Source organism: Nycticebus coucang, chromosome 17, assembly GCF_027406575.1.
Source record: "Nycticebus coucang isolate mNycCou1 chromosome 17, mNycCou1.pri, whole genome shotgun sequence".
NCBI lineage: Eukaryota > Metazoa > Chordata > Mammalia > Primates > Lorisidae > Nycticebus > Nycticebus coucang.
This window is the reverse complement of record NC_069796.1, coordinates 36,146,730-36,169,617: the sequence shown is the minus strand read 5'-3', so window position 1 is coordinate 36,169,617 and position 22,888 is coordinate 36,146,730. Positions and strand designations below refer to the sequence as shown.

General features: G+C 38.9%; 1 protein-coding gene across 5 annotated transcripts in view; it reads left to right on the top strand.

Annotated features, from left to right (window-relative positions):
* Positions 1 to 22,888, top strand: part of KLHL3 (kelch like family member 3) — a 127,180-nt gene that overhangs the window by 5,602 nt on the left and 98,690 nt on the right. For 3 of the 5 annotated variants that reach the window (XM_053567119.1, XM_053567117.1, XM_053567118.1), the window contains exon 2: positions 16,604 to 16,723. In XM_053567119.1, coding sequence (XP_053423094.1) covers positions 16,604 to 16,723 — 120 coding nt within the window. Of the gene's footprint in view, positions 1 to 16,603; positions 16,770 to 22,888 lie in introns of those variants that run through there. The other 2 variants (XM_053567122.1, XM_053567120.1) reach the window with 2 other exon arrangements.

Sequence of the window (22,888 nt, the reverse complement as noted above, 5' to 3'; positions counted from 1 at the left end):
TAAGTTTTAGATTAAGGCAGATCCATACGAGAGACTTTTTGTGTAAGGTTTCTACAGCAAGTACTTTATTTGATGAGATTTGCCATCATAGAACTGACCTAATTTTAAAACCTAAAAGTAGGTTAAATGGAACAAAGCATAAGTAATGTAAAAAATAGCTTGTACTTGCTTTGTTTTTAGATTTTTTCATGTTCAATAAGTTCAATGGCTTTCAGGTCATAAGTCTTTAACTTTTTATAATTTATGAGGATTTTCTTTCTTAATTTTTTGCAGTTTTTTTTTTGGTCGGGGCTGGGTTTGAACCCACCACCTCTGGCATGTGGGGCCGGTGCCCTACTCCTTTGAGCCACAGGTGCCACCCAATTTATGAGGATTTTCAACACAACTTTCCAGGACTTTTCTTTTTAACTTATGAAAGTATATTGTAGCTTATCAAAACCATACATGCAACAGCCCAGCTCTCCTGTTCAAACCAAATAAATATAAGCTTGGCTTCTAAAATGCCACATAATGAGGGTGTATTTTCTTTTCATCTTTCCCTCTACTTGTCTGATTCTGTCTGAACTCAAGTGCTTTATTTATGTCTTTCATTTTTACATAGCCCATTTTAAAGTTTCTCCCTGAGTTTTGAAGAAAGCATCTGTGAAATTGGGCTTTTAGGAATGTGATTAGTAACATACCTGTTTCAGAGCTTGTTTATGGAGGAACACATTACAGGAATGGCAGCAGCTGCTGGTTAGCTTTGATGAATCATGATGGCTTATGGCCTGAAATGGAAACTCCTTCAGTACAATTAATAATACTGATTCCAATACACACTGCAATTTCCTATAACCAGTCAAATGAAATTATATCACAGGTTCTAGAAGATTGTAGACTTTTTTCATTTTGATTGATTTGGCCACATGGGGAAGAATCTCAGAGAGTGAGACCGAGGGGGTTGCACTTGCCTTGGCCTATTAGGCTGTGGACATGTTCTAAGTCAGTGGACATTGTTGTTACCAACACAGGCCTTGGAGTCAGGTAGACTTGGGTTTGAGTGCCATTTCTGCTTTTAACAGGTATGTGTGACTTTTGGACAAATTTTACCTCATTGCCCCCCTCAGGAGATAATAGTATCTACCTGATAGGGTTGTTTTAAAGATAAAATGAGATAATAGAGGCGAGGTACTTTTACATATTGTTAACTATTATTAACTGTTAATCTCTGGTCTGTTGCTTACCAATGTATATCTTCTGTGTGTCCATGTGGGCTATTACAGGGAATCAGCCTGACTGCCAAAAGAGTGTGAAGAGTATGGGACTCTGTGGTAACCTGTTTGTAAATGGTGTTTCTTGATAGTAGGACTGGGCCATCAAGTGCCGCGTCTTGCTGGGCTGACATCCTCAAGTACTGGGTCCTTCTTTAATCCAGAAGTAGAAATCATAAGTTTCGTCATTTTGGTCTTGAACTGTAGGATTGGGATACTTACCACATCTTCTGTTTTCCTAGAGCTTAAGAAGTTCAGAAATTGTATCTAGTTAGTGTCCTATTGCTGCTTTGACTTAGAGAAGCAGAATTGTGCTGATTGACTTCATGAGAGCCTAAAGTACAATAGTCAGAATATCATCACTTTATTAACTTGCAGTGAAAACTCTTACTGACAAGATACTCCCGAGGGTCTACTAATACCATTTTTTTTTTCTTTCTTAAAGAGAACCATGGGGGAGAACAAATTGGTTAAAAGCCTGCATAGTGAACTAGGGACTGAGTTATAGCATTTGAATATTTACAAGTTTCCAGCTCCACAACCGAGATCTAACCTGAGGTTAAACCAAATGATGATATCTAATGATTTAATCACATCCTTTCCTAGATAGCGTAGGATGGGTTGAACTGAGGGCTTTCTCTGATTCTTAGTTTTTGGTTATTCCTTTTTAAATGATACTTGCTTTTTTGAGGGATTTGAATACATTCAGCGTAGTCTTGCTCTGGCTCAGAGTTATTTTACCTTCTTTAGGTGACTGCCTGTCTTTACTCAATTTCATCTCTAGCTTGAACATTACATGATTGGGCTCCATGTATGCGACCAGGATTAGCCCAGGACTTTTGGATGCTCTGGAATTCCTCATTTGTTAGATCCCTCAAACAGTTCTGCATAATCAGCTCACTCAGAAACTTTTCTGTCTCCTGTATTTCAGACATTTTTTTTAGTGTTTGTTGCTTTCCATTTATTGCCTGGATTTTCCTTGGCAATGTTAAGAGCCCAAGAACTGACACAGTTTAAGCAGCCACCCTTCTTCCTTTCTTCTCTAGTTGATTCTGGCTTTCTTTTACATTCATCCTCCCAATTCTGTTTCATTAATGCAGGGGACTAGACTGGCTAAGAAAATCTTCCCTCTGTGGTGAGGGGTAAAGGAAGCTGAGAGAGGCAAAGCCATAATTATTTTATTTTATTTATTTATTTTTTGAGATAGAGTCTCACTTTGTCAGCCTTGGTAGAGTGCTATGGCATCACAGCTCACAGCAACTTCAAACTCTTGAGCTTAAGTGATTCTCTTGCCTCAGCCTTCCATGTAGCTGGGGCTACAGGTGCCCACCACAACACCCAGCTATTTTTTTGTTGCAGTTGTCATTGTTGCTTAGCTGGCCTGAGTTGGGTTTGAACCTGTGATGCTTGGTGTATGTGGCTGGTGACATAACCACTGTGCTATGGGTGCTGAGCCAGCCATAATTATTTTAATGAGGGAAATGAGGAAAGCTACAGTAGTCAGTAGTTATACCTCATTTACTTATCTAAACATTAATTGACTCAATAATTATTTATTGAGTACCTATCATGTGCCAGAGGCTAAGAATACAGAGGGAACTAAGATACCATCCTGGTTCTCATACAGCTCACAAGACTAGAGGGAGGAGTGGTGTGCTATAGAGCTAGCACTCACCTACTTGAAAAGGCTGCTTGTTAAATTTTCAGGATTTTTTTTTAGTTATTAAATGGAGCCATTATTAAAAATTAAATCATATGGGTGGCACCTGTGGCTCAAGGAGTAGGGTGCCAGCCCCATGTACTGGAGGTGGGGGGTTCAAAGCCTGCCCTGGCCAAAAACTGCAACAACAAAAAATTAAATCATATAACTCATAAATTACATTGAAAACAGATGTAATAAGTACTCAACTTATCAATTCCTAATTATTTTACTATTATCTAAGCATTGGAGGTTATTTCTGTTTCTAAGGTATCTTATTGTGGAAATACTATACAGTGATATGATGGGGTGCTGTTGCACTCTTTCCCCAAATCTCATGTTCAATAACAACAGGTTGATAGCTTTAAATCTGCCATGGTGGGAGTATTTACACCATGGAAATTTGCAAATGTTACCAATCAGGGCTCCCTTCCCCCCAACCAACTATTAAACATTCACCAGTACACACTATATGGGGGAGATAGACAAGTCAGAGATAAGTAGAATACAATACAGAAGGAAGCACAGAATAGTGTGGGAACACAGAAGAGGGGAAGCTAATCTAGTGGGTAGTAGAGAATGATAGGGAAAACTTCTTTTTTTTTGGCCAGGGCTGGGTTTGAACCCGCCACCTCAGGCATATGGGACTGGCACCCTACTCCTTGAGCCATAGGCGCCGCCCGATAGGGAAAACTTCTAAGAAGAGGCTTGAAGGGCTGGTAGAAACTAGCTAGGCATAGGGAAGAATGGGTGGGTCTTGAAAAGTATTTTCTAGGCAGACAAACTTCACAAAGCAGAAGAAACTGGTGTATTGTGGTTGTTGTAAGTATTTTAGTACAATAGTAAAGGGAAGTCTTTGGGCCAATGATGGGATTATAAAGGGGAAGGCTAGGTACCTGAGATTCTTTCTGAATGCAGTGAGGAATCAGTGAGAGGCTTCCTGTAGATTGTGCCTTAATCACACTGACATTCTGGAGAGGTTACTCTAGAGCAGTGTTTTTTTAACCTTTTTTATCTCACAGCACACTTGAACCTATAGTTAAACTTCTGTGGGTCACTTACATTATTTGTTTAAAAATAAAAGTTAAAAAACAAAGAATATTCTGACTGTGCTTTGAACTTCTTTTGAAAATAATTTAATTAATGTTCTTTAAAAAAAATTTTATGGCATACCTAACATCCTCTCACAGCACACCAGTGTGCTGTGGCACACCAGTGTGCTGTGGCACACTGATTGAAAATCATTACTCTATAGAGTTTGGGAGTAGGTTATTATGTTAATCCAGGCAAGAGATTATGAAAGCCTGGAATGATGTTGTAGTAGTAGTAACTGTGAAAAGGGAATTGGGTGCAGAGATAATAAAGGACCTAGGGTTGATAGGACTTACATGTGAGGAGTGTGTGAGAGAGGGAAGATAATAGCAAGGATAACATCCTACTTTCTGGCAACTGGGCACGGTGAGTCTGGGGAGACAAGACTCCAGACATCTCTGGCTGGTGGGATCTGCCTATAATCATCCCTTTGAGGATACAGGGACTCAGCAAGGGACTTCTCGACCCCAAGAGGAGGACAAAAACAGTGAGAAACTGGCAAGTGGTTGTGTGTGTTCAATCAACCTAATCATGCCGGCAACTGTAAGTACAAGCAGCAGTGAGACTGCAAACTGGAAAGGTCTTACCTGTGAACTGTTTTGGTGTTTTTGGACTTGGCACTCAGTTGAACTGCCTTGGGGAGAGCTTGAGCAGGAGTGCGGAGAACTTTGGGCATTGTCTGGGGCCCCAGACAGAGCCACTGAGCTGGGCTGCAGGGAGCCATTGTGTGAGAGAACTGCCCCAGCAAGCTCCACCCTCAGGATCCCAGAGCAAGGATTGGGCGGGACCTAGTAAGCTAGCGACTGAGCAGCCTAAAGGTGGGGACTGAGCTGCCTTACAGCCTTAACCCTTAGGGGCAGAGTGAGATGGTTTTGGCACACTGGAGGCTCCGGCTGTTGCCCTGGGTAGAGTGCCGTGGTGTCACAGCTCATAGCAACCTCAAATTCCTGGGCTTGGCGCTGCCCGGACCTCCCTAAGATCTGTGCCGTGACCCTGCACCAACCGGGCCTCCGCATGCCCTGACCAGGAACTGCGGGAGCCGTGCAACCCTGCGTCCTACCTCCTGTGTCCTCCCAGACTCCACACTGGCCCGCTCGTCTGGTCAGGGATACTGGTAGCTGTGTGCCCTCTGGACCCCTCCCTGCCTCTGCGCAGAGCCCTTCTCCTGGCCAGAGATGGCTGAAGCCTTGGGATCTCTCTGCCAAAGTCACTGGGCGCCAGGCACTCCCAGAACCGTGTGCAACACCTCCCGCCCTGCTGCTGGATCTGGTGTGTCACACGCCGGAGCTGCTTCCAAAACCAGAACTCCCTAGCTGGAGCAGCCCCAGAGGAACTACACAGGGTCACTCCCTACAAAGATCAAGCAACAATAGAGTGATCCCGCTGGGATCTAATCTTGGAGAGACACCTCCCCAACTCTGAGGACGGCCACAGGCAACAGTGAAAAGCAATCATGAGGCGAAATCAACAGAAAAACCGTGGCAATATGAATAATCAGAGCAGATCAACTCTCCCAAGGATCAATGGGGCAGACACAGCACAAGATCCCATGCACAAACAAATAGCTGAGATGTCAGAAATCGAATTCAGAATCTGGATAGCAAATAAGATCGAATTAGAACTCCAAGCAGTAACCCAAAAGATATCTCAAGAATTCAACAAATTCAAAGACCAAATGACCAAAGATTTTGACACATTGAGACAAGAAGTTGCATCCCTCAAAGATCTGAGAAACACAGTAGAATCCCTCAGTAAGAGAATGGAGCAAGCAGAAGAAAGGATTTCTGACATTGAAGACAAAGTTTTCGAACGCTCCCAAACTCTCAAAGAGGATGAGAAATGGAGGGCAAAAACAGATCACTCTCTCAGAGAGCTCTGGGATAATTTGAAGAAAACTAATATTCATCTTATAGGGATCCCCGAAAGTGACAAAGTGGCTTCACAAGGCACAGAGTCTCTTCTCCATGAGATTATGAAGGAGAACTTTCCAGACATGCCAAAAGATTCTGAAATTCAGATAGCAGACAGTTTCAGAACTCCAGCACGACTCAACCCAAATAAGACATCCCCCAGACACATCACAATCAATTTCACTAAAGTTAATATGAAGGAGAAAATTCTGAAAGCTGCCAGACAAAAGAAAACCATTACCTACAAGGGGAATAATATTAGAATAACTGCATATCTCTCTGCTGAAACCTTTCAAGCTAGAAGAGGATGGTCATCGACTTTTAATCTCCTAAAACAAAATAACTTTCAACCCAGGATCCTATACCCAGCTAAACTGAGTTTCATTTATGATGGAGAAATTAAATACTTCAATGACTTCCACATATTGAAGAAATTTGACATAACTAAACCAGCTCTCCAGGATATTCTCAGACCCATCCTCCATAAAGACCAGCGTAATCCTTCACCACAAAAATAAACTCACCCAGAAAATTTTGATCAAATTCCAACTTCCACAGTCACAAAAGGATTAAAAATGTCCACTGGACTCTCGAAAGGCTTATCAATATTCTCAATTAATGTGAATGGTTTCAATTGTCTTCTAAAGAGGCACAGGTTGGCTGACTGGATACAAAAACTCAAGCCAGATATCTGCTGCATACAAGAATCGCATCTTACATTAAAAGACAAATATAGACTCAAGGTGAAGGGATGGTCATCTATATTCCAGGCAAACTGAAAGCAGAACAAAGCAGGCGTTGCAATCCTGTTCGCAGATGCAATAGGCTTTAAACCAACAAAAACAATTCAGGATAAGGATGGACACTTCATATTTGTTAAAGGTAATATTCAATATGATGAGATCTCTATTATTAATATTTATGCACCCAACCACAATGCACCTCAATTTATAAGAGAAACTCTGACATGAGCAACTCGATTTCCTCCACTTCCATAGTAGTTGGAGATTTTAGCACCCCTTTAGCAGTCCTGGATAGATCGTCCAAAAAGAAGCTAAGCAAAGAAATTTTAGATTTAAACTCAACCATTCAACATCTGGACTTAACAGACATCTACAGAACATTTCATCCCCAAAAAACTGAATACACATTCTTCTCATCAGCCCATGGAACATACTCCAAAATTGACCACATTTTAGGCCACAAATCTAACCTCAGCAAATTTAAAAAAATAGAAATTATTCCTTGCATCTTCTCAGACCACCATGGAATAAAAGTTGAACTCAATAACAACAGGAACCTGCATACCCATACAAAAACATGGAAGCTAAACAACCTTATGCTGAAGGATAGAGGGGTTATAGACGAGATTAAGAAGGAAATCACCAAATTTTTGGAACAAAACAACAATCAAGACACCAATTACCAGAACCTCTGGGATACTGCAAAGGCAGTCCTAAGAGGGAAATTTATAGCACTGCAAGCCTTCCTCAAGAAAATGCAAAGAGAGGAAGTTAATAACTTAATGGGACATCTCAAGCAACTGGAGAAGGAAGAACACTCCAACCCCAAACCTAGCAGAAGAAAAGAAATAACCAAAATCAGAGCAGAACTAAATGAAATTTAAAACAAAAGAATTATACAACAGATCAATAAATCCAAAAGTTGGTTTTTTGAAAAGATCAATAAAATAGATAAACCTTTGGCCAACCTAACCAGGAAAAAAAGAGTAAAATCTATAATTTCATCAATCAGAAATGGTAACGATGAAATAACAACAGACCCCTCAGAAATTAAAAAAATCCTTAACGAATACTACAAGAAACTCTACTCTCAGAAATATGAAAATCTGAAAGAAATCAACCAATGCCTGGAAGTACACCACTACCAAGACTTAGCCAGAACGAAGTGAAATGTTGAACAGTCCTATATCAAGTTCTGAAATAGCATCAACTATACAAAATTTCCCTAAAAAGAAAAGCCCAGGACCAGATGGCTTTACATCAGAATTGTACCAAACCGTTAAAGAAGAACTAGTACCTATACTACTAAACCTCTTCCAAAATATAGAAAAAGAAGGAATATTACCCAACACATTCTCCGAAGTGAACATCACCTTGATCCCCAAACCAGGGAAAGACCCAACAAGAAAAGAAAATTATAGACTAGTATCACTAATGAATATTGATGCTAAAATACTCAATAAGATCCTAACAAACAGAATCCAACAACACATCAAAAAATTATACACCACAACCAAGTGGGATTTATCCCAGGGTCTGAAGGCTGGTTCAATATACGTAAATCTGTAAATGTAATTCAACACATAAACAAACTAAAAAATAAGGACCATATGATTCTTTCAATTGATGCAGAAAAAGCTTTTGATAATATCCAGCATCCCTTCATGATCAGAACACTTAAGAAAATTGATATAGATGGGACGTTTCTTAAACTAATAGAGGCCATCTACAGCAAACCCACAGCCAATATCGTATTGAATGGAGTTAGATTGAAATCATTTCCACTTAGATCAGGAACCAGGCAAGGTTGCCCATTGTCTCCATTGCTCTTAATCATTGTAATGGAAGTTTTAGCCACTGCAATTAGGGAAGAAAAGGTGATCAAGGGTATCCACATAGGGTCAGAAGAGATCAAACTGTCACTCTTCGCAGATGATATGATCGTATATCTGGAAAACACTAAGGATTCTACTACGAAACTTTTAGAAGTGATCAAGGAATACAGCAATGTCTCAGGCTACAAAATCAACACCCATAAATCTGTAGCCTTTATATATACCAACAATAACCAAGCCGAAAAAGCAGTCAAGGACTCTATTCCTTTCACAGTAGTGCCAAAGAAGATGAAATATTTGGGAGTATACCTAATAAAGGATGTGAAAGATCTCTACAAAGAGAACTATGAAACTTTAAGAAAAGAAATAGCTGAAGATGTTAACAGATGGAAAAATACACCATGATCATGGCTGGGAAGAATCAACATTGTTAAAATGTCCATACTACCCAAAGCAATATATAATTTTAATGCAATTTCTATTAAAGCTCCATTGTCATACTTTAAAGATCTTGAAAAAATAATACTTCGTTTTATATGGAATCAGAAAAAACCTCGAATAGCCAAAACATTACTGAGCAATAAAAAAAAAGCTGGAGGAATCACGCTACCAGATCTCAGACTGTACTATAAATCCATAGTGATCAAAACAGCATGGTACTGGCACAAAGCAGAGAAGTAGATGTCTGGAACAGAATAGAGAACCAAGAGATGGATCCAGCTACTTACCGTTATTTGATCTTTGACAAGCCAATTAAAAACATTCAGTGGGGAAAAGATTCCCTATTTAACAAATGGTGCTGGGTGAACTGGCTGGCGACCTGTAGAAGATTGAAACTGGACCCACACCTTTCACCATTAACTAAGATAGACTCTCACTGGATAAAAGATGTAAACTTAAGACATGAAACTATAAAAATACTTGAAGAAAGTGCAGGGAAAACTCTTGAAGGAATCAGCCTGGGTGAATATTTTATGAGGAGGACTCCCCAGGCAATTGAAGCAGTATCAAAAATACAAACTAAAAAGCTTCTGCACAGCCAAGAACATTGTAAGTAAAACAAGCAGAGAGCCCTCAGAATGGGAGAAAATACTCACAGGTTATACCTCCAATAAAGGTCTAATAACCAGAATCCACAGAGAACTGAAATGTATTAGTAAGAAAAGAACATGTGACCCCATCTTAGGGTAGGCAAGGGACTTCAAGAGAAACTTCTCTAAAGAAGACAGATGCATAATCTACAAACATTGAAAAAAGCTCATCATCCTTAATCATCAGAGAAATGCAAATCAAAACTACTTTGAGATATCACCTAACCCCAGTAAGAGTAGCCCACATAACAAAATCCCAAAACTAGAGATAATTGGGGTGGATGTGGAGAAAAGGGCACACTTCTACACTGCTGGTGGGAATGCACACTAATACGTTCCTTCTGGAAGGATGTTTGGAGAATACTTAGGGACCTAAAAATAGACCTGCCATTCGATCCTATAATTCCTTTACTAGGTTTACACCCAGAAGACCAAAAGTCACAATATAACAAAGACATCTGTACCAGAATGTTTATTGCAGCCCAATTCATAATTGCTAAGTCATGGAGGAAGCCCAGTTGTCCATCGACCCACAAATGGACTAGCAAATTGTGGTATGTGTATACCATGGAATAATATGCAGCCTTAAAGAAAGATGGAGACTTTACCTCTTTCATGTTTACATGGATGGAGCTGGAACATATTCTTCTTAGCAAAGTATCTCAGGAATGGAAGAAAAAGTATTCAATGTACTCAGCCCTACTATGAAGCTAAATTATAGCTTTCACATGAAAGCTATAACTCAACTATAGCACAAGACTATGGGGAAAGGGCCAAGAAAGGGGAAGGGAGGGGGGAGGTTTTGGTAGAGGGAGGATAATGGGTGCGGCCACATCTATGGTGCATCTTAGAATGGGTACAGGCGAAACTTACTAAAGGCAGAATACAAATGCCTACATACAGTAACTAAGAAAATGCCATGAAGGCTATGTTGAACAATTTGATGAGAATATTTCAGATTGTATATGAAACCTGCACATTGTACCCCTTGAGTGCACTAATGTACACAGCTATGATTTAAGAATAAAAATAAATAAATTAAAAAAAAATCCTACTTTCTGGTTTGGGTTGGCAAATGGGTGGTTGTATTTGTCTCTGAGATAGAGAATATAGAAAGAGGAGGCATAAGGAATATCAATTTTGGATATATATGAATTACTTGTGTAAAATCTAAGTAGGACAATCAAGCAAGACATTGAATATGTGGATCTGGAATTGAGAGGGTAGCGGAGGGCGGGAAAGAAAGCTATAGGAGGTGGTGGCTATGAGAAGAAGGCCTAATGTGTAGAGCTTATATAATTTTGTTTATAACTTATAATTAATATATATTGATTTATAGTTTAACTCTGGAAAGCCAATCTACTTTCATTTTTTTTTAATTGGTGAGGTGGGGCAGGCACAGTTGGGTCAGACTATCTCACTCTGCTCTACTGTCTTAATACTTGTAAGGACAAATGAATGGTGAGAGTTTATTGATGACAAATATGTAATGAGGACCTAATGTGGGCAGAGCCATATGCTGGACAGGCTAAGTCATATAAGAGTATTTGAACACATGGTCCTTGCCTTCCAGATATATTGAATCTAGTATGAGGTGGGTAGGTGGTTAGATTTGTACCATGAAAAAGTAATCAAACAGAGGGAAGTATTCTATATGCAAATTAAGTTACAGGTCAGAAATACTATAGGAATTTAGGGAAGGAAGGAGATCATTTAGACCTGAAGTATCCAGAGAGCTTCATAGAGAAGGCAAAGTTTGGTCCTCAAGGAACAGTATTTACATTATGATACAGGGAAAGAGGAGAAGTCTGTCTGCAGTGGATGATTCATCTGCTTGACACATAATAGGTATTTGGGAAATATTTGAGTAATAGGTAAGACTGGCATTTAGATTCAGCCCAGATCAAGTAAGGCCTTGAATACTGGGCAAGAATCATGACTTTATTGTAAAGATTGATGATTTTTCAGATTTTTAGCTATAGAGTCTTTTTGAAAGGAAATCTTACATGGATGTCCACTATATGGAGCAAATGGAAGCAGAGGGTTCTGACTTAACCACCAGCTCATAACCCTTACAGCCCTTGAAGAGATCTGTGGGCAGTGAGGATCTAAAAAACATAATCCAAGTATTCTTTTATAAGCATCCTTTTGGCAGTGATGTGTAGGAAGCACTTGGAGGGAGATCACCTGGAATGGGGAATAGCAGGAGGGAGTCCACTGTAATGGTTTAAGGCAGGAGAAAAGAAGCAGAAAGCCCAGGAAAGAAAGGCCAGGTATGTCAGTCTTTCTTGTAGTCATGTATCTTGGTGTCTCACATGTACGCTTTCTTGAATGGGGTTAGTGGGCATCTGTGAGTGTGTGAAGTATTATCTGAGCCAACTTGCCATAGCCTTTGAAGGGGTTGTTGGCATTTTACCTACTAAAGGAACCATTCACTGCAGTGGGCTCACCATGGCACCAGCAGTGGTTCATATAAGTATGTTTACTAATAATAGGACACTGAAATTAAATTACTCAGCCAGATATGTGGTGGTTTGACAAAGTTGGCTAGTTTGATGTGTTCTGATTCTTCTGCATGTAGAAAATGGCTTAGATGATCATTTCTACATATTTTTATAGGGAAGAGCAAGGATTCTGTCTGGCCCATATATTCTCCCTGTATCTATGATTGTTGAATCTTCACTATGGCTCAACTTGAATATTTCTCATTTCCTAGACATTGAGATACAGATGAGCACTCCTTTGTTCAGCAACTAGACCTTTAGGTCTGGTGGGAAGGGTATATATAATTAATATCAACTGTGGAGAGAATTTGTTAGGCTGCATACCTCTTGCCAGATCATGAAACCCTGAACGCTAAATCACTTCAATTGGGTTAGATGTAGTTTTCCAGTTTTTGCTCTTGGAGAAATCAACCACTTTATGCTTCAAGTAAGGGCATTTACTGATTAAAGCTTTCCAACAGAAACTATGTCTAAGTCTGCCCAGATAAGAGTGTGTGTGTGTGTGTGTGTGTGTGTGTGTGTGTGAGAGAGAGAGAGAGAGAGAGAGAGAGAGAGAGAGAGAGAGAGAAAGATATTTTGGCTGGGTCTGGGTAGGGTGAAAAGTATGGTCTTAGTCCCTGGACAACAGAGTGGGATTATATCTCAGTGTGATCTGTGTTTCACAAGTGAGGAGAGGGGATTCTCCGACATTTTATGGGATCCTGAAATGAGAGTGCTGAGAAGATGGGGCAATCTGTTGGGGACTACGTAGTTAAGATCTGGTATGAATGGAGTGAGAAAGGTTTAGGGGAGGAAATGGTAGGATCTAGCAATTCTGTGCTTGGGCATGTGACCTTAGGTTGAGGCACATGAATGTTTATGTGCCTTTGCATGCATGCATGAACTATTTTGATGGAGGGTGTAGGTTGAGGTAGAAATAGCTTGAACTTCGAGTCAAAGACACCTAAGCTCAGATCCCATTTCTGTCCCTTATTTGTGTGATCTTATTTAAGATTCTTAACTTCTCTGAGCCCTTAGATGTTCTTTCCTTAATTTGTTGCTCTCTGAAAGGTTAATAAGTTGCCAAGAAACTTACGTCTTCCAGAAACCAGGGACCCAGGATCCACTCCAGATTTCCCATGTTTTCACAGAGAAGGAGAGCAGGGGAAGAAAGGAACCTTGGTTTCCTAGAAGGAAATTTTCTTAACATGATGAAGAGCATCTACAAAAATCCTGTAACAATGTGATACACAATGGAGAAACATTAGAAACATCTTTAAAAGTAGGAATATGACAAGAATATTCACTAACACCCTTTCCTTTTGATGCTGTGCAGTCATCCTTGCCATTGCAAATTTTCTTTCAAAAATTAGAGACTGGGGCAGCACCTGACTGGGGCAGCACCTGAGTAGGGTGCCGGCCCCATATACCGAGGGTGGTGAGTTCAAACCCAGCCCTGGCCAAACTGCAAAAAAAAAAAAAAAAAAAGTTGGAGACCTAAGAATTGGAAAGGAGAAAAAAAAAACCCTCTGACATTATATGAGGTAAATATGAATCTGTCTACATGGAACACCTAATTGAACACCTATGTTCAAATAGTTAAAAATAATAGGAACATTTGGTGAGAAGGTCAGATATACAATTTATAAAAATTGTAAAAATCAATTGTATTTTATAAACCATAACAATCAAAATAATTTTTTTTTTTTATTGTTGGGGATTCATTGAGGGTACAACAAGCCAGGTTACACTGATTGCAATTGTTAGGTAAAGTCCCTCTTGCAATCATGTCTTGCCCCAATAAGGTGTGACATACACCAATTTTTAAAAGGTAGCATTTCTATTAAAACATAGCAATAACAACTATAAAGTACTTAGAAATAAGTCCAGTCAAATATATGTGAGGTTTTCATGCAGAAAAATGTAAAAGTTTGATATTAAAGAATACCTAAATAAATGGAGAGATATTCCATGTTCATGGATAGGATATCAGAAAGATGGCAGTTCTATCCTAATTGATCTATAAATTCAAGGAAGTTTCTTTCAGAATCCCATTAGGGGTTTTCATGGAATGTGACAAACTGATATTAAAATTTGTTTGAAAGAATAGAGAAAAGAAACTAGAACAGTTAAGATGTTTCTTTTTTTTTTTTTTTTTTTATGGTTTTTGGCTGGGGCTGGGTTTGAACCTGCCACCTCTGGCATATGGGACCAGCGCCCTACTCCTTGAGCCACAGGGGCCGCCTAGATGTTTCTTAAGAATAATACCAGGATTGAGCACTTGCCCTGTCAGACATCAGACCTTATCATAAGACTACAGAAATAAAGTGATACTGGTATAGAGATAGGAAAACTAATTCTGATAGAAACTGCTTTGCATTTATAGATCATTTAGGATAGAAAAACTAACCAATAGAATGGGTAGTCCAAAAACAAATCTGTGTAAATCTGGAACTTTAATATGTGACCTAAGGTGGCATGGCAAAGGAGTGGGAAAAAATAAGATGTATTCAATAGATGTAACTAATGGAAAAAATTAGATCACTATTTCTTATCATGACATAAAAATCAATATCAGATAAAATAGGGGCTTAAATATCAAAAGGAAAAATATTAAACTTTTTGTAGAAAATAGAATTAATATCTTTCCAGCAGTGGAGTAAGGAAAGGCACTAACTATAAAACAAATTATGTTTGTGGAATTTTTTAAAATTGTTTTTTATTAAATCATAACTTTGTACATTGATGCATTTATGGGGTTCAGGGTACTGCTTCAATATACAATGTGAAATGCTTACATTGAACTAAGTAACACATCTATCACAATTATACTCATTTCTTAATAGACAAGGTGTGGGTTTGACATGCTGGTGGTATTTGAATGTTTCCATAGTTATGAATCCTAATGTGAGATGTCAGAGAATATAGAGATTCTTAGGCCTCTGGAATACTCTCAATCATAGCAGCCACTTTCTCTGGTCAGTATGCAAGGCTGGGTGGTGGCATGGCTCACTATGGAAAGTCAAAGGAGAGTATCCTCAATGTCTTAGAGTCACCCCAACTCTACACAAATGGAGAAGATTCTGTTTTCCAACTAGCAAAACAAAGCTTAGCCTGATCCAAAGTAACTCCAAGGTCCCACCCAGACTTGTCCTTGGAATTGAATAGTTCCACCAGTTTGGGAAGACAGCCCTTTCCGTGCTCATTCTTTTGATTCTTCCTTCCTACCTACTGTGAAGTTGAAACATGTTGCTCAGGAGGAGTTGGGCAGCTAGCTGGCACTCTCCTCGCACCCACCCAGGGATTTGAGTGTTTTGTCTCTTGACTTCAGGTCAGAGTGAATTGAGATTATGAGTGACCCTGGCTAGGCTAGTCACTATCTGCTCACTTAGTCTGCATAGATAGCCTTCCTTTCCCTTATCTTTCTATGTATTACGGTTTTCTCAAAGGTTTCACTCCTGTGCCATAATACCATAGCCAATGTGATCCTTCTGAAGCACAGATTTGTTCCCTTGCTTCTTGTCCCCTGTCTCTGTTTAAAACCCTTTAATGGCTTCTTGTTGTTTCAGAAAGAAAGCCAAACTCCTTCTCTTTGCTTGTCTAACACCAGACTGCTCACTCTTCTGGCATAGCTCTAGTTCTACTGAATACCATTATTTCGATTATGCTTTGCTCTTTTTCTCCTCCAGCTCTTTGCGTTATACTTTTCTCTGCCTGGAATACTCTTTGTCTTCTTTTTTACCTGGCTAATTTCTGCTCTTAAAAAAAATTTTTTTTTGAGACAGAGTTTCACTTTGTTGCCCTGGGTAGAGTACTGTGGCATCATAGCTCACAGCAACCTCAAACTCCTGGGCTCAAGCGATTCACTTGCCTCATCCTCCTGAGTAGCTGGAACTACAGGTGTGCTCTTTCTTAAGGTCTCAGCTTCTAGGGAGTTTTCCTTCAAACTGCCATTGTTGGAATAGTTGCCTATTGCCTGTCCTTTAGCTACTATTGAATCATGATATGATGTTTAAATGTTTAGTTGACATTCTTTTCTTCCCAACTCTTAGCTTTGTGAAGGCAAGGACGGTGCCTTATTTATTTTTGTGTTTCCAATTAGTCTAAATACCGTACTGGGCATATAGTAGCCTCCATTAAATGTTAGTTGAGTGAACAAACATCCCTGTGAAATGAGTGATGTAGTCCTTAGTCCCCTTCAATTTTCAGGATTGAGAGAGATGGAGGATAAGGACATCAAACAAAGTCACAAAGTACTTGATAGAATAAACTGAGATAGGAACTGCCTTCCTCTAGAGAAATGCAGTTTTCATTGGAAGATCCTGCAGAAATGCCTGACCCAGTACATTTTCTTCCCTGCTGGGTTTGTGTGAGGAGAAAGACTGACAGAGATGCCCTTGGAGGGTGGGTAAATGCATGAACTTGTGGCACTTGGATGCATGGGATGGGTTTACCCATGTATGATATTCTCTTTTACTCTCTCTTCCTTCCTTTTCATAGCATCAAGCTGAGCTCCCAGCCCCGGACACAGGCTGGGGATGATGAGAAGAACCAGAGGACAATCATCGTCAACCCTGCCCACATGGGAAAGGCGTTCAAAGTTATGAATGAACTGAGGAGGTACTTTTCCTATCTTACCTGTGCCCTTTCAGAAGGAACTTGCAGGGTGAGCTTCATCAGGGACTGGGAACAGAAGTCAGAACCACTACTTAGGAAATTCTGACTCTTCCCCACCCATGCTCAGTCACGTGGCTTCCCCTCTTAAACTCTGAGACAGAATGTCTTTGCCAGAAATCTCTTTCCTTTGTGTTTACTTAACACCTATGATTTTAATGATTAATCACAAGGGAAAAGTTATTTATGGTTACAGCAGATCTGTTCATAAACTTGATTTTCAATAGAACCAGCTGCTTGAAAACCAATAATAGAATAATTGCAACACCTACACACAACTGGAGATTAAAGATTGTGGATGTCATATATTTTCTTTTGATCGCTCTCTCTCATTCTTTGGTCTGAATTAAGCTTGGCAAGATAGCCATATAAATGGAAGAATACCTAGCTCCTTAAATGCAATTTAACTCTGTAAAGAAACAAATGAAATGCAAATATACTCATTCTCTCTGAGCTAAATGGTGTGCAGGTTGTTTGTAAGGCCAATGTGCATGTTTGACAAGTTTATTGTAAGACTGGTTCAGGGCACTGAACATGTTTTTCTGTATAAAGCCTACATACACAGAAAGCTCTGAAGCTTCCTTTACCCACACCATTATTCACTGCGTACTTCATCCTGTTGTGAGGTATAATTGTTATCTCATCTTTTCTTTGTAGTTCATGAACTTTCTGAGGGCAAGATGACTTCTGCATAATTTTAATAATCTCTAGCATCTAGCACTTCTGGGAGCTTCTGTTCATTCATCAGAGATGCCCAGAGGCACTGGCTAGGCACTGGACCGAGTGGGTGGTGTTACAAAGTAAAAAATGTAAATAGGTTAATGAAAATAATCTTTCTACAGTGCAAATAGGTGTTATGAAGGAGAAATGCATTAGGTGCCTGGTAGATGGTAGGTATACAATAATTATTTTTGTTTCTAAAAGGGTGCTGCAGAAGCAAGTATGTTAGACTGGGACTTTGGAGAGCACTTCATAAAGGGAGATGATGCTTCAGATGAATTTTGAAGGACAAGTAAGAATTAAAGAAATGAAGGGCTGTAGGGGCAGGGAAATGCCTTCTAGGCAGAGAAAATGGCTATAGTGGAGTAAGTGTTTGTTGAGTGGGGATTGAGATATTTTTATTAAAGCAAAGTAAATTTCTATCTGATTCTATTTTTGTTTTCTCATTTCTCCTTTCTACGGGGCCTAGGCTTTGGCATTAAAAACCAAGTTAAACTAAATTTGTCTTGTGCTCTACTGCTCATTTTTTATTAGGCCTTCTGCTAGATTTCCTGAAAGCTCTGCCCATAGCTCTTAGGCATTGGGCAGTGCTGATGCTCATGCCTATGGGCACGGTTCTCTTGTTGCTGAGGAACTTGTGTTGTATTCTCTAGACACTGTTGAAGTTCCTCACTTAGTTCCTTTGGATATAGCTTGTGTCCTTTGTCTGATTTATGGGTCTGATTTAAGAGCTAACTCCAGTGACCGCTCAAAGGGAGAGCTCAAGATCCCCCCATCCCTCTTTCTACCAGTGGCATCTTTTTCTTAAATAATTAAAAAAAAGTCATCCTAAGTCCTTGTTGCTTCTGTTACAAGTTACCAGGTTTTGTATCTTTCCCCAAAAGCACTGAGTTGGATTTAATCTCCTCCAGTTGTCCTGCTGCTGCTGCTTTTGTAAAATTCAGCATTTGCCAATGTCCGTTCCAAGGATTGGTAGTTCCCTCAAGATGCTCTGTGGCAAAAAAGAGCTCTGCACTCAGATGAGTTTGAAAAACGCTATATATTGCCTCCCTGCCTCCACTCTGAAGTTAATAATGCATACTGGCATATTAAATGCTCTGAGAAGTCCTGCAATAAATTTGCCTGACTGAGGACTGAAGGTTTTCCACACGTATTTGACTATAGACTCCACTTTGGCGGTGGTGGTTATGTATAGACCAAATGTTTTGTTAAGCTTGTTTTGGAAAACACTGTTCTAAATGCCAGACATAGTCTTTGCTGAAATTTAAATGAATAATTTTCTTTTTATTATCTTCAAATGGACCATAATCTTTATATTCTTGGCTGGCTGGGAAAAATTTAATTCAGGTTTAGACATAGATTTTCCTTTCATTTTTTTGTTTTTATAAAAAGAATTTATTTGTTATAGATCATATAGAAACCACAGATGAGCAACAAGTGATCTATAATTTTATTACCACTTTGGACAATAGGCCTCTTTAAAATTAATATTTCAACCTGATTTTTTTCTTAACAATTGAATCAAGTTTTCTTTAACTGTTTTATAACATTAAGTGGATGAACAATATACTATTTTTGGTTAATTTTTTTTAAAAACAGTTTCTTGTTGGATAGCTAGGTTTTCCCATTCCTAACACCCATAGTAGTTATGTTTGTAGTTGTATGACATAGTGGTCGCAATAATAAGTTCTGGTTTCAAATCTTGACTCTTAGTACTTACTAACTGACCTTGGGCAAGTTAATTAATCTCTCTGACCTCACTTTTATCAACCATAAAATGAGGGTAATAATAGTACCAGTTTTACTGGGTTGTTAAGAGGATTAATAAATAAAATGCTTAAAGCAATGAAAGCACATATATTACTTACTATTAAATACTTGTGTACATTGTTGATTATTTCTATAGAATTCCTAGTAGTAGAATTGCTGATATATCAATAGCCTGTAGAATGATAAGTATTTATTAGATACTGTCATGAGGCCCTAGCACATAGTGATACCAGCTATGATGATAATGATGATGATGATGATGATGATGTGCTTAAGCACTGTACTAGGTTATAAGAATATGGCAGCAGATGAGAGAATCAAAGTATTCCCCTCAGGGAAGCTTGTAGTCTCATGGTACCAAAGGCTGTATCAAGTTCCAAGGTATTTAAATGGATAACTTGTAAAAACTAGAGTGGGATAAATAAGGAGGGAAAGAGGGGACCTAAGATGACACTTTATTGGTCTGGAAGAGTTTAATGGAACTGGGGACAGGCATACCTTGTTTTGATGAAGGTGTGAGCCAAAGCATCTTGCCCTCCAGGGATTAAGCTAATGAAATGTTACATGATCTTCCAAGGACCAAGGGATATTTCTTGCATTGTTTTCATATTCCCCTCCCTAAATTTTAAGCTATTTTAGTTCAAGCACACATGTTCTTTTCAGTTTATGAATCACACAATTCACGAATTTCCTATTCTTTTTCCTTGCATGGTAGAGAAAGGGCTGTTGGCATGGTAACCATCCAGCCTTCCTCCAAACCTCCAGCCTTGCACTTCATTGCTCCGCTCTGCCAGACAACAGCTATGTCTGGACAGCAGAGCCCTACTGTTCTTTGGCTCCTGACTTACCATCTAGCTTACGAAGGGGATGTGTTCCTTCTTGGAGTAGCATACCCTAACCAGGCCTAACAAGGTGGCAGCAGGGAAAATGGAGCAACCAGTGAACACTAAGCCTGTCTGTAAACAGTCTTCCCTATTTCATTTTGATAGTTTTAACCTCCCACTTTACAATTACAAACCTCATCTTTTTGTTTGGTTAGTCTGTCACTATGCTTTATTTCTAGTGATGGACCATCTTAGCACATTGCTTTCTGTTTTTTTTTTTTTCTTTTAGTAACAGCTTTGTTAAGATATAATTTATATGCTGAATAATTTACCAATTTTAAGAGTATAATAGCTTTTAATATATTCACAGTAGTGCAACTAGAATCAATTTTAGAATATTTTCATCACCACAGGTAGAAACCCTGTATTCTTTAGCAGTCATCCTTTTCTAACATATCCACCTGTCCTTACCCCCCTTCTACCAATCCCACCAGCTAGGCAAATACTATTCTATTTTTTTTTTTTTTGTAGAGACAGAGTCTCACTTTATGGCCCTTGGTAGAGTGCCGTGGCATCACACAGCTCACAGCAACCTCCAGCTCCTGGGTTTAAGCGATTCTCTTGCCTCAGCCTCCCGAGTAGCTGGGACTACAGGTGCCCGCCACAGCACCCGGCTATTTTTTTGTTGCAGTTTGGCCGGGGCTGGGTTTGAACCTGCCACCCTTGGCATATGGGGCCGGTGCCCTACTCACTGAGCCACAGGCACCGCCTCTATTTTTTTTTATCTCTATAGATTTGCCTATTTAGAATCATATGATATGTAGTCTTTTGTACCTGGCTTCTTTCACTTAGCATAATGTTTTCAAGGTTCATGCATGATGTAACATGTCTCACTACTTCATTCCTTTTTATTGCTGAATAATATTTCATTATAAGATATATCACATTTGGCTTTTGACTATTATGAATAATGCTATGAATATTCATGTGAAAGCTTTGTATAAGTACATATTTTTATTTCTCATATGTATATATATATGTATATATATCTAGGAATAAGACTGCTGGGTCACATGGCAACTCTTTAACTTTTAGAGAAACTACTGAACTGTTTTCCAAAGTATTTGCATTTTAAATTCCATCAGCAGTGTATGAAGATTCCAATTTCTTTATATCTTCTCTAACACTTGTTGTTATTCGTGTTTTTGATTATAGCCATCCTAGTGGGCATGAGGTTGTTATCTCCCTGTGGTTTTGAATTTCTCTGGTGATTAATGATATTGTGCATCTTTTCATGAGTTCATTGGCTATTTCTACATCTTATTGGAGAAATATCTATTCAGATCTCTTGATCTTTTTACTTGGGTTATTTTTCTATTTATTATTGAGTTATCAGAGTTTAAGTTCTTCATATATTCTAGGAACAAGACTGTTAGCAGATGATTTGCAGAATTTTTCTCTCATTCTATGGATTGTCTTTTCACTTTTCTATTGGTGTCCTTTGAAGCACAACTGTTTTAAATTTTGATGTCTAATTTATTGTTTTTTATTTTATTGTTTGTGTTTTTGGTGTTACATCTAAGAAACCATCACCTTATTTGAAGTCATGAAGATTTACCCCTGTGTTTTTTTCAAAGAATTTTATAGCTTTAGCATTTACATATAGGTCTTTGATCTATTTCAAGTAAATTTTTGTATTCAGTGGGAGCAAGGGGTCCAACCTCATTATTTTACATGTGAATTATCCAATTGTTCCAGTGCCATTTGTTGAAAAGAGTATTCTTTTCCAGTTGAATGGTCTTGGCACCCTTGTCAAAAATTAATTGACCATAAATGGGAGGGTTTATTTCTGAACTCTCAATTGTGTTCTGTTGATCTATATATCCTTATGCTCTAATCACACTGTCTTTTTTTGCTGGTACTTCTTCTTCCCCTCAACCTCTTAACCATTTCCCACCTCTGAACTCCAGACCTATGTATCCATCAATTTGCCTACTTGATAACTTCACTAAGATGTCCAGTAGGTAACTTAACCTTAACATGTTCAAACCTTAACCTCTAATCTTACATATTTTGTAGAAAGAAAGAAGAAAAATAAGCTGACATTTGCAAAACATTTACTGTTAACACTGTACTATGCATTATGTCATTTACAACACATCTCAATGTTATGACAATTTGGGGACACTGTATACTTGTCCACACTAGTGAGTTGTGGGGCTGAGGCTTGAACTCAAGTCAGTTTGGTTCCGGAGCCCGAGCTCCTTCTTAACAGCTATATTATACTTTTCCACAAATGATGAAGTATATAGTTCTACTTTTCTCTCCTCAGGATTGTCCTTTGGAGTAGTCAGGAAAAAGGATTCCAGGTGAGTGGAATAGGAATGCTTGTGAGTCATGCAGTGCTTTAGAGCTGCCTCTTTCCTTTTCTGTGTAGAGAAGATACGTAGAGATATGTCCAGCATGCAGACAGGCTTCCCTACTCCATGGGAAAACTCACCTTGTATTTCTGGTGAATTTCTCCTTGCCAATTTCCCAGATTAGAGTTTCTCTGGCCTGAAACACACTTTATACTCATCAGAATTGCTCTCACTCATTTGTTTAACTGGATTCTCCATCTTTATTTCCCATTTGTTCAAGAATTGTCAGCCTCCCAGGACTTATGCAAGATATCCCACACACTAATATTTGCTTGTTCAGCTCCTAGCACTGAAAATTTGTTCTGTATTTCTTGTTTTTTTTTTCTTTTGTTGAGACAGTCTCACTTTGTTGCTCAGTAGAGTATCATGGTGTCACA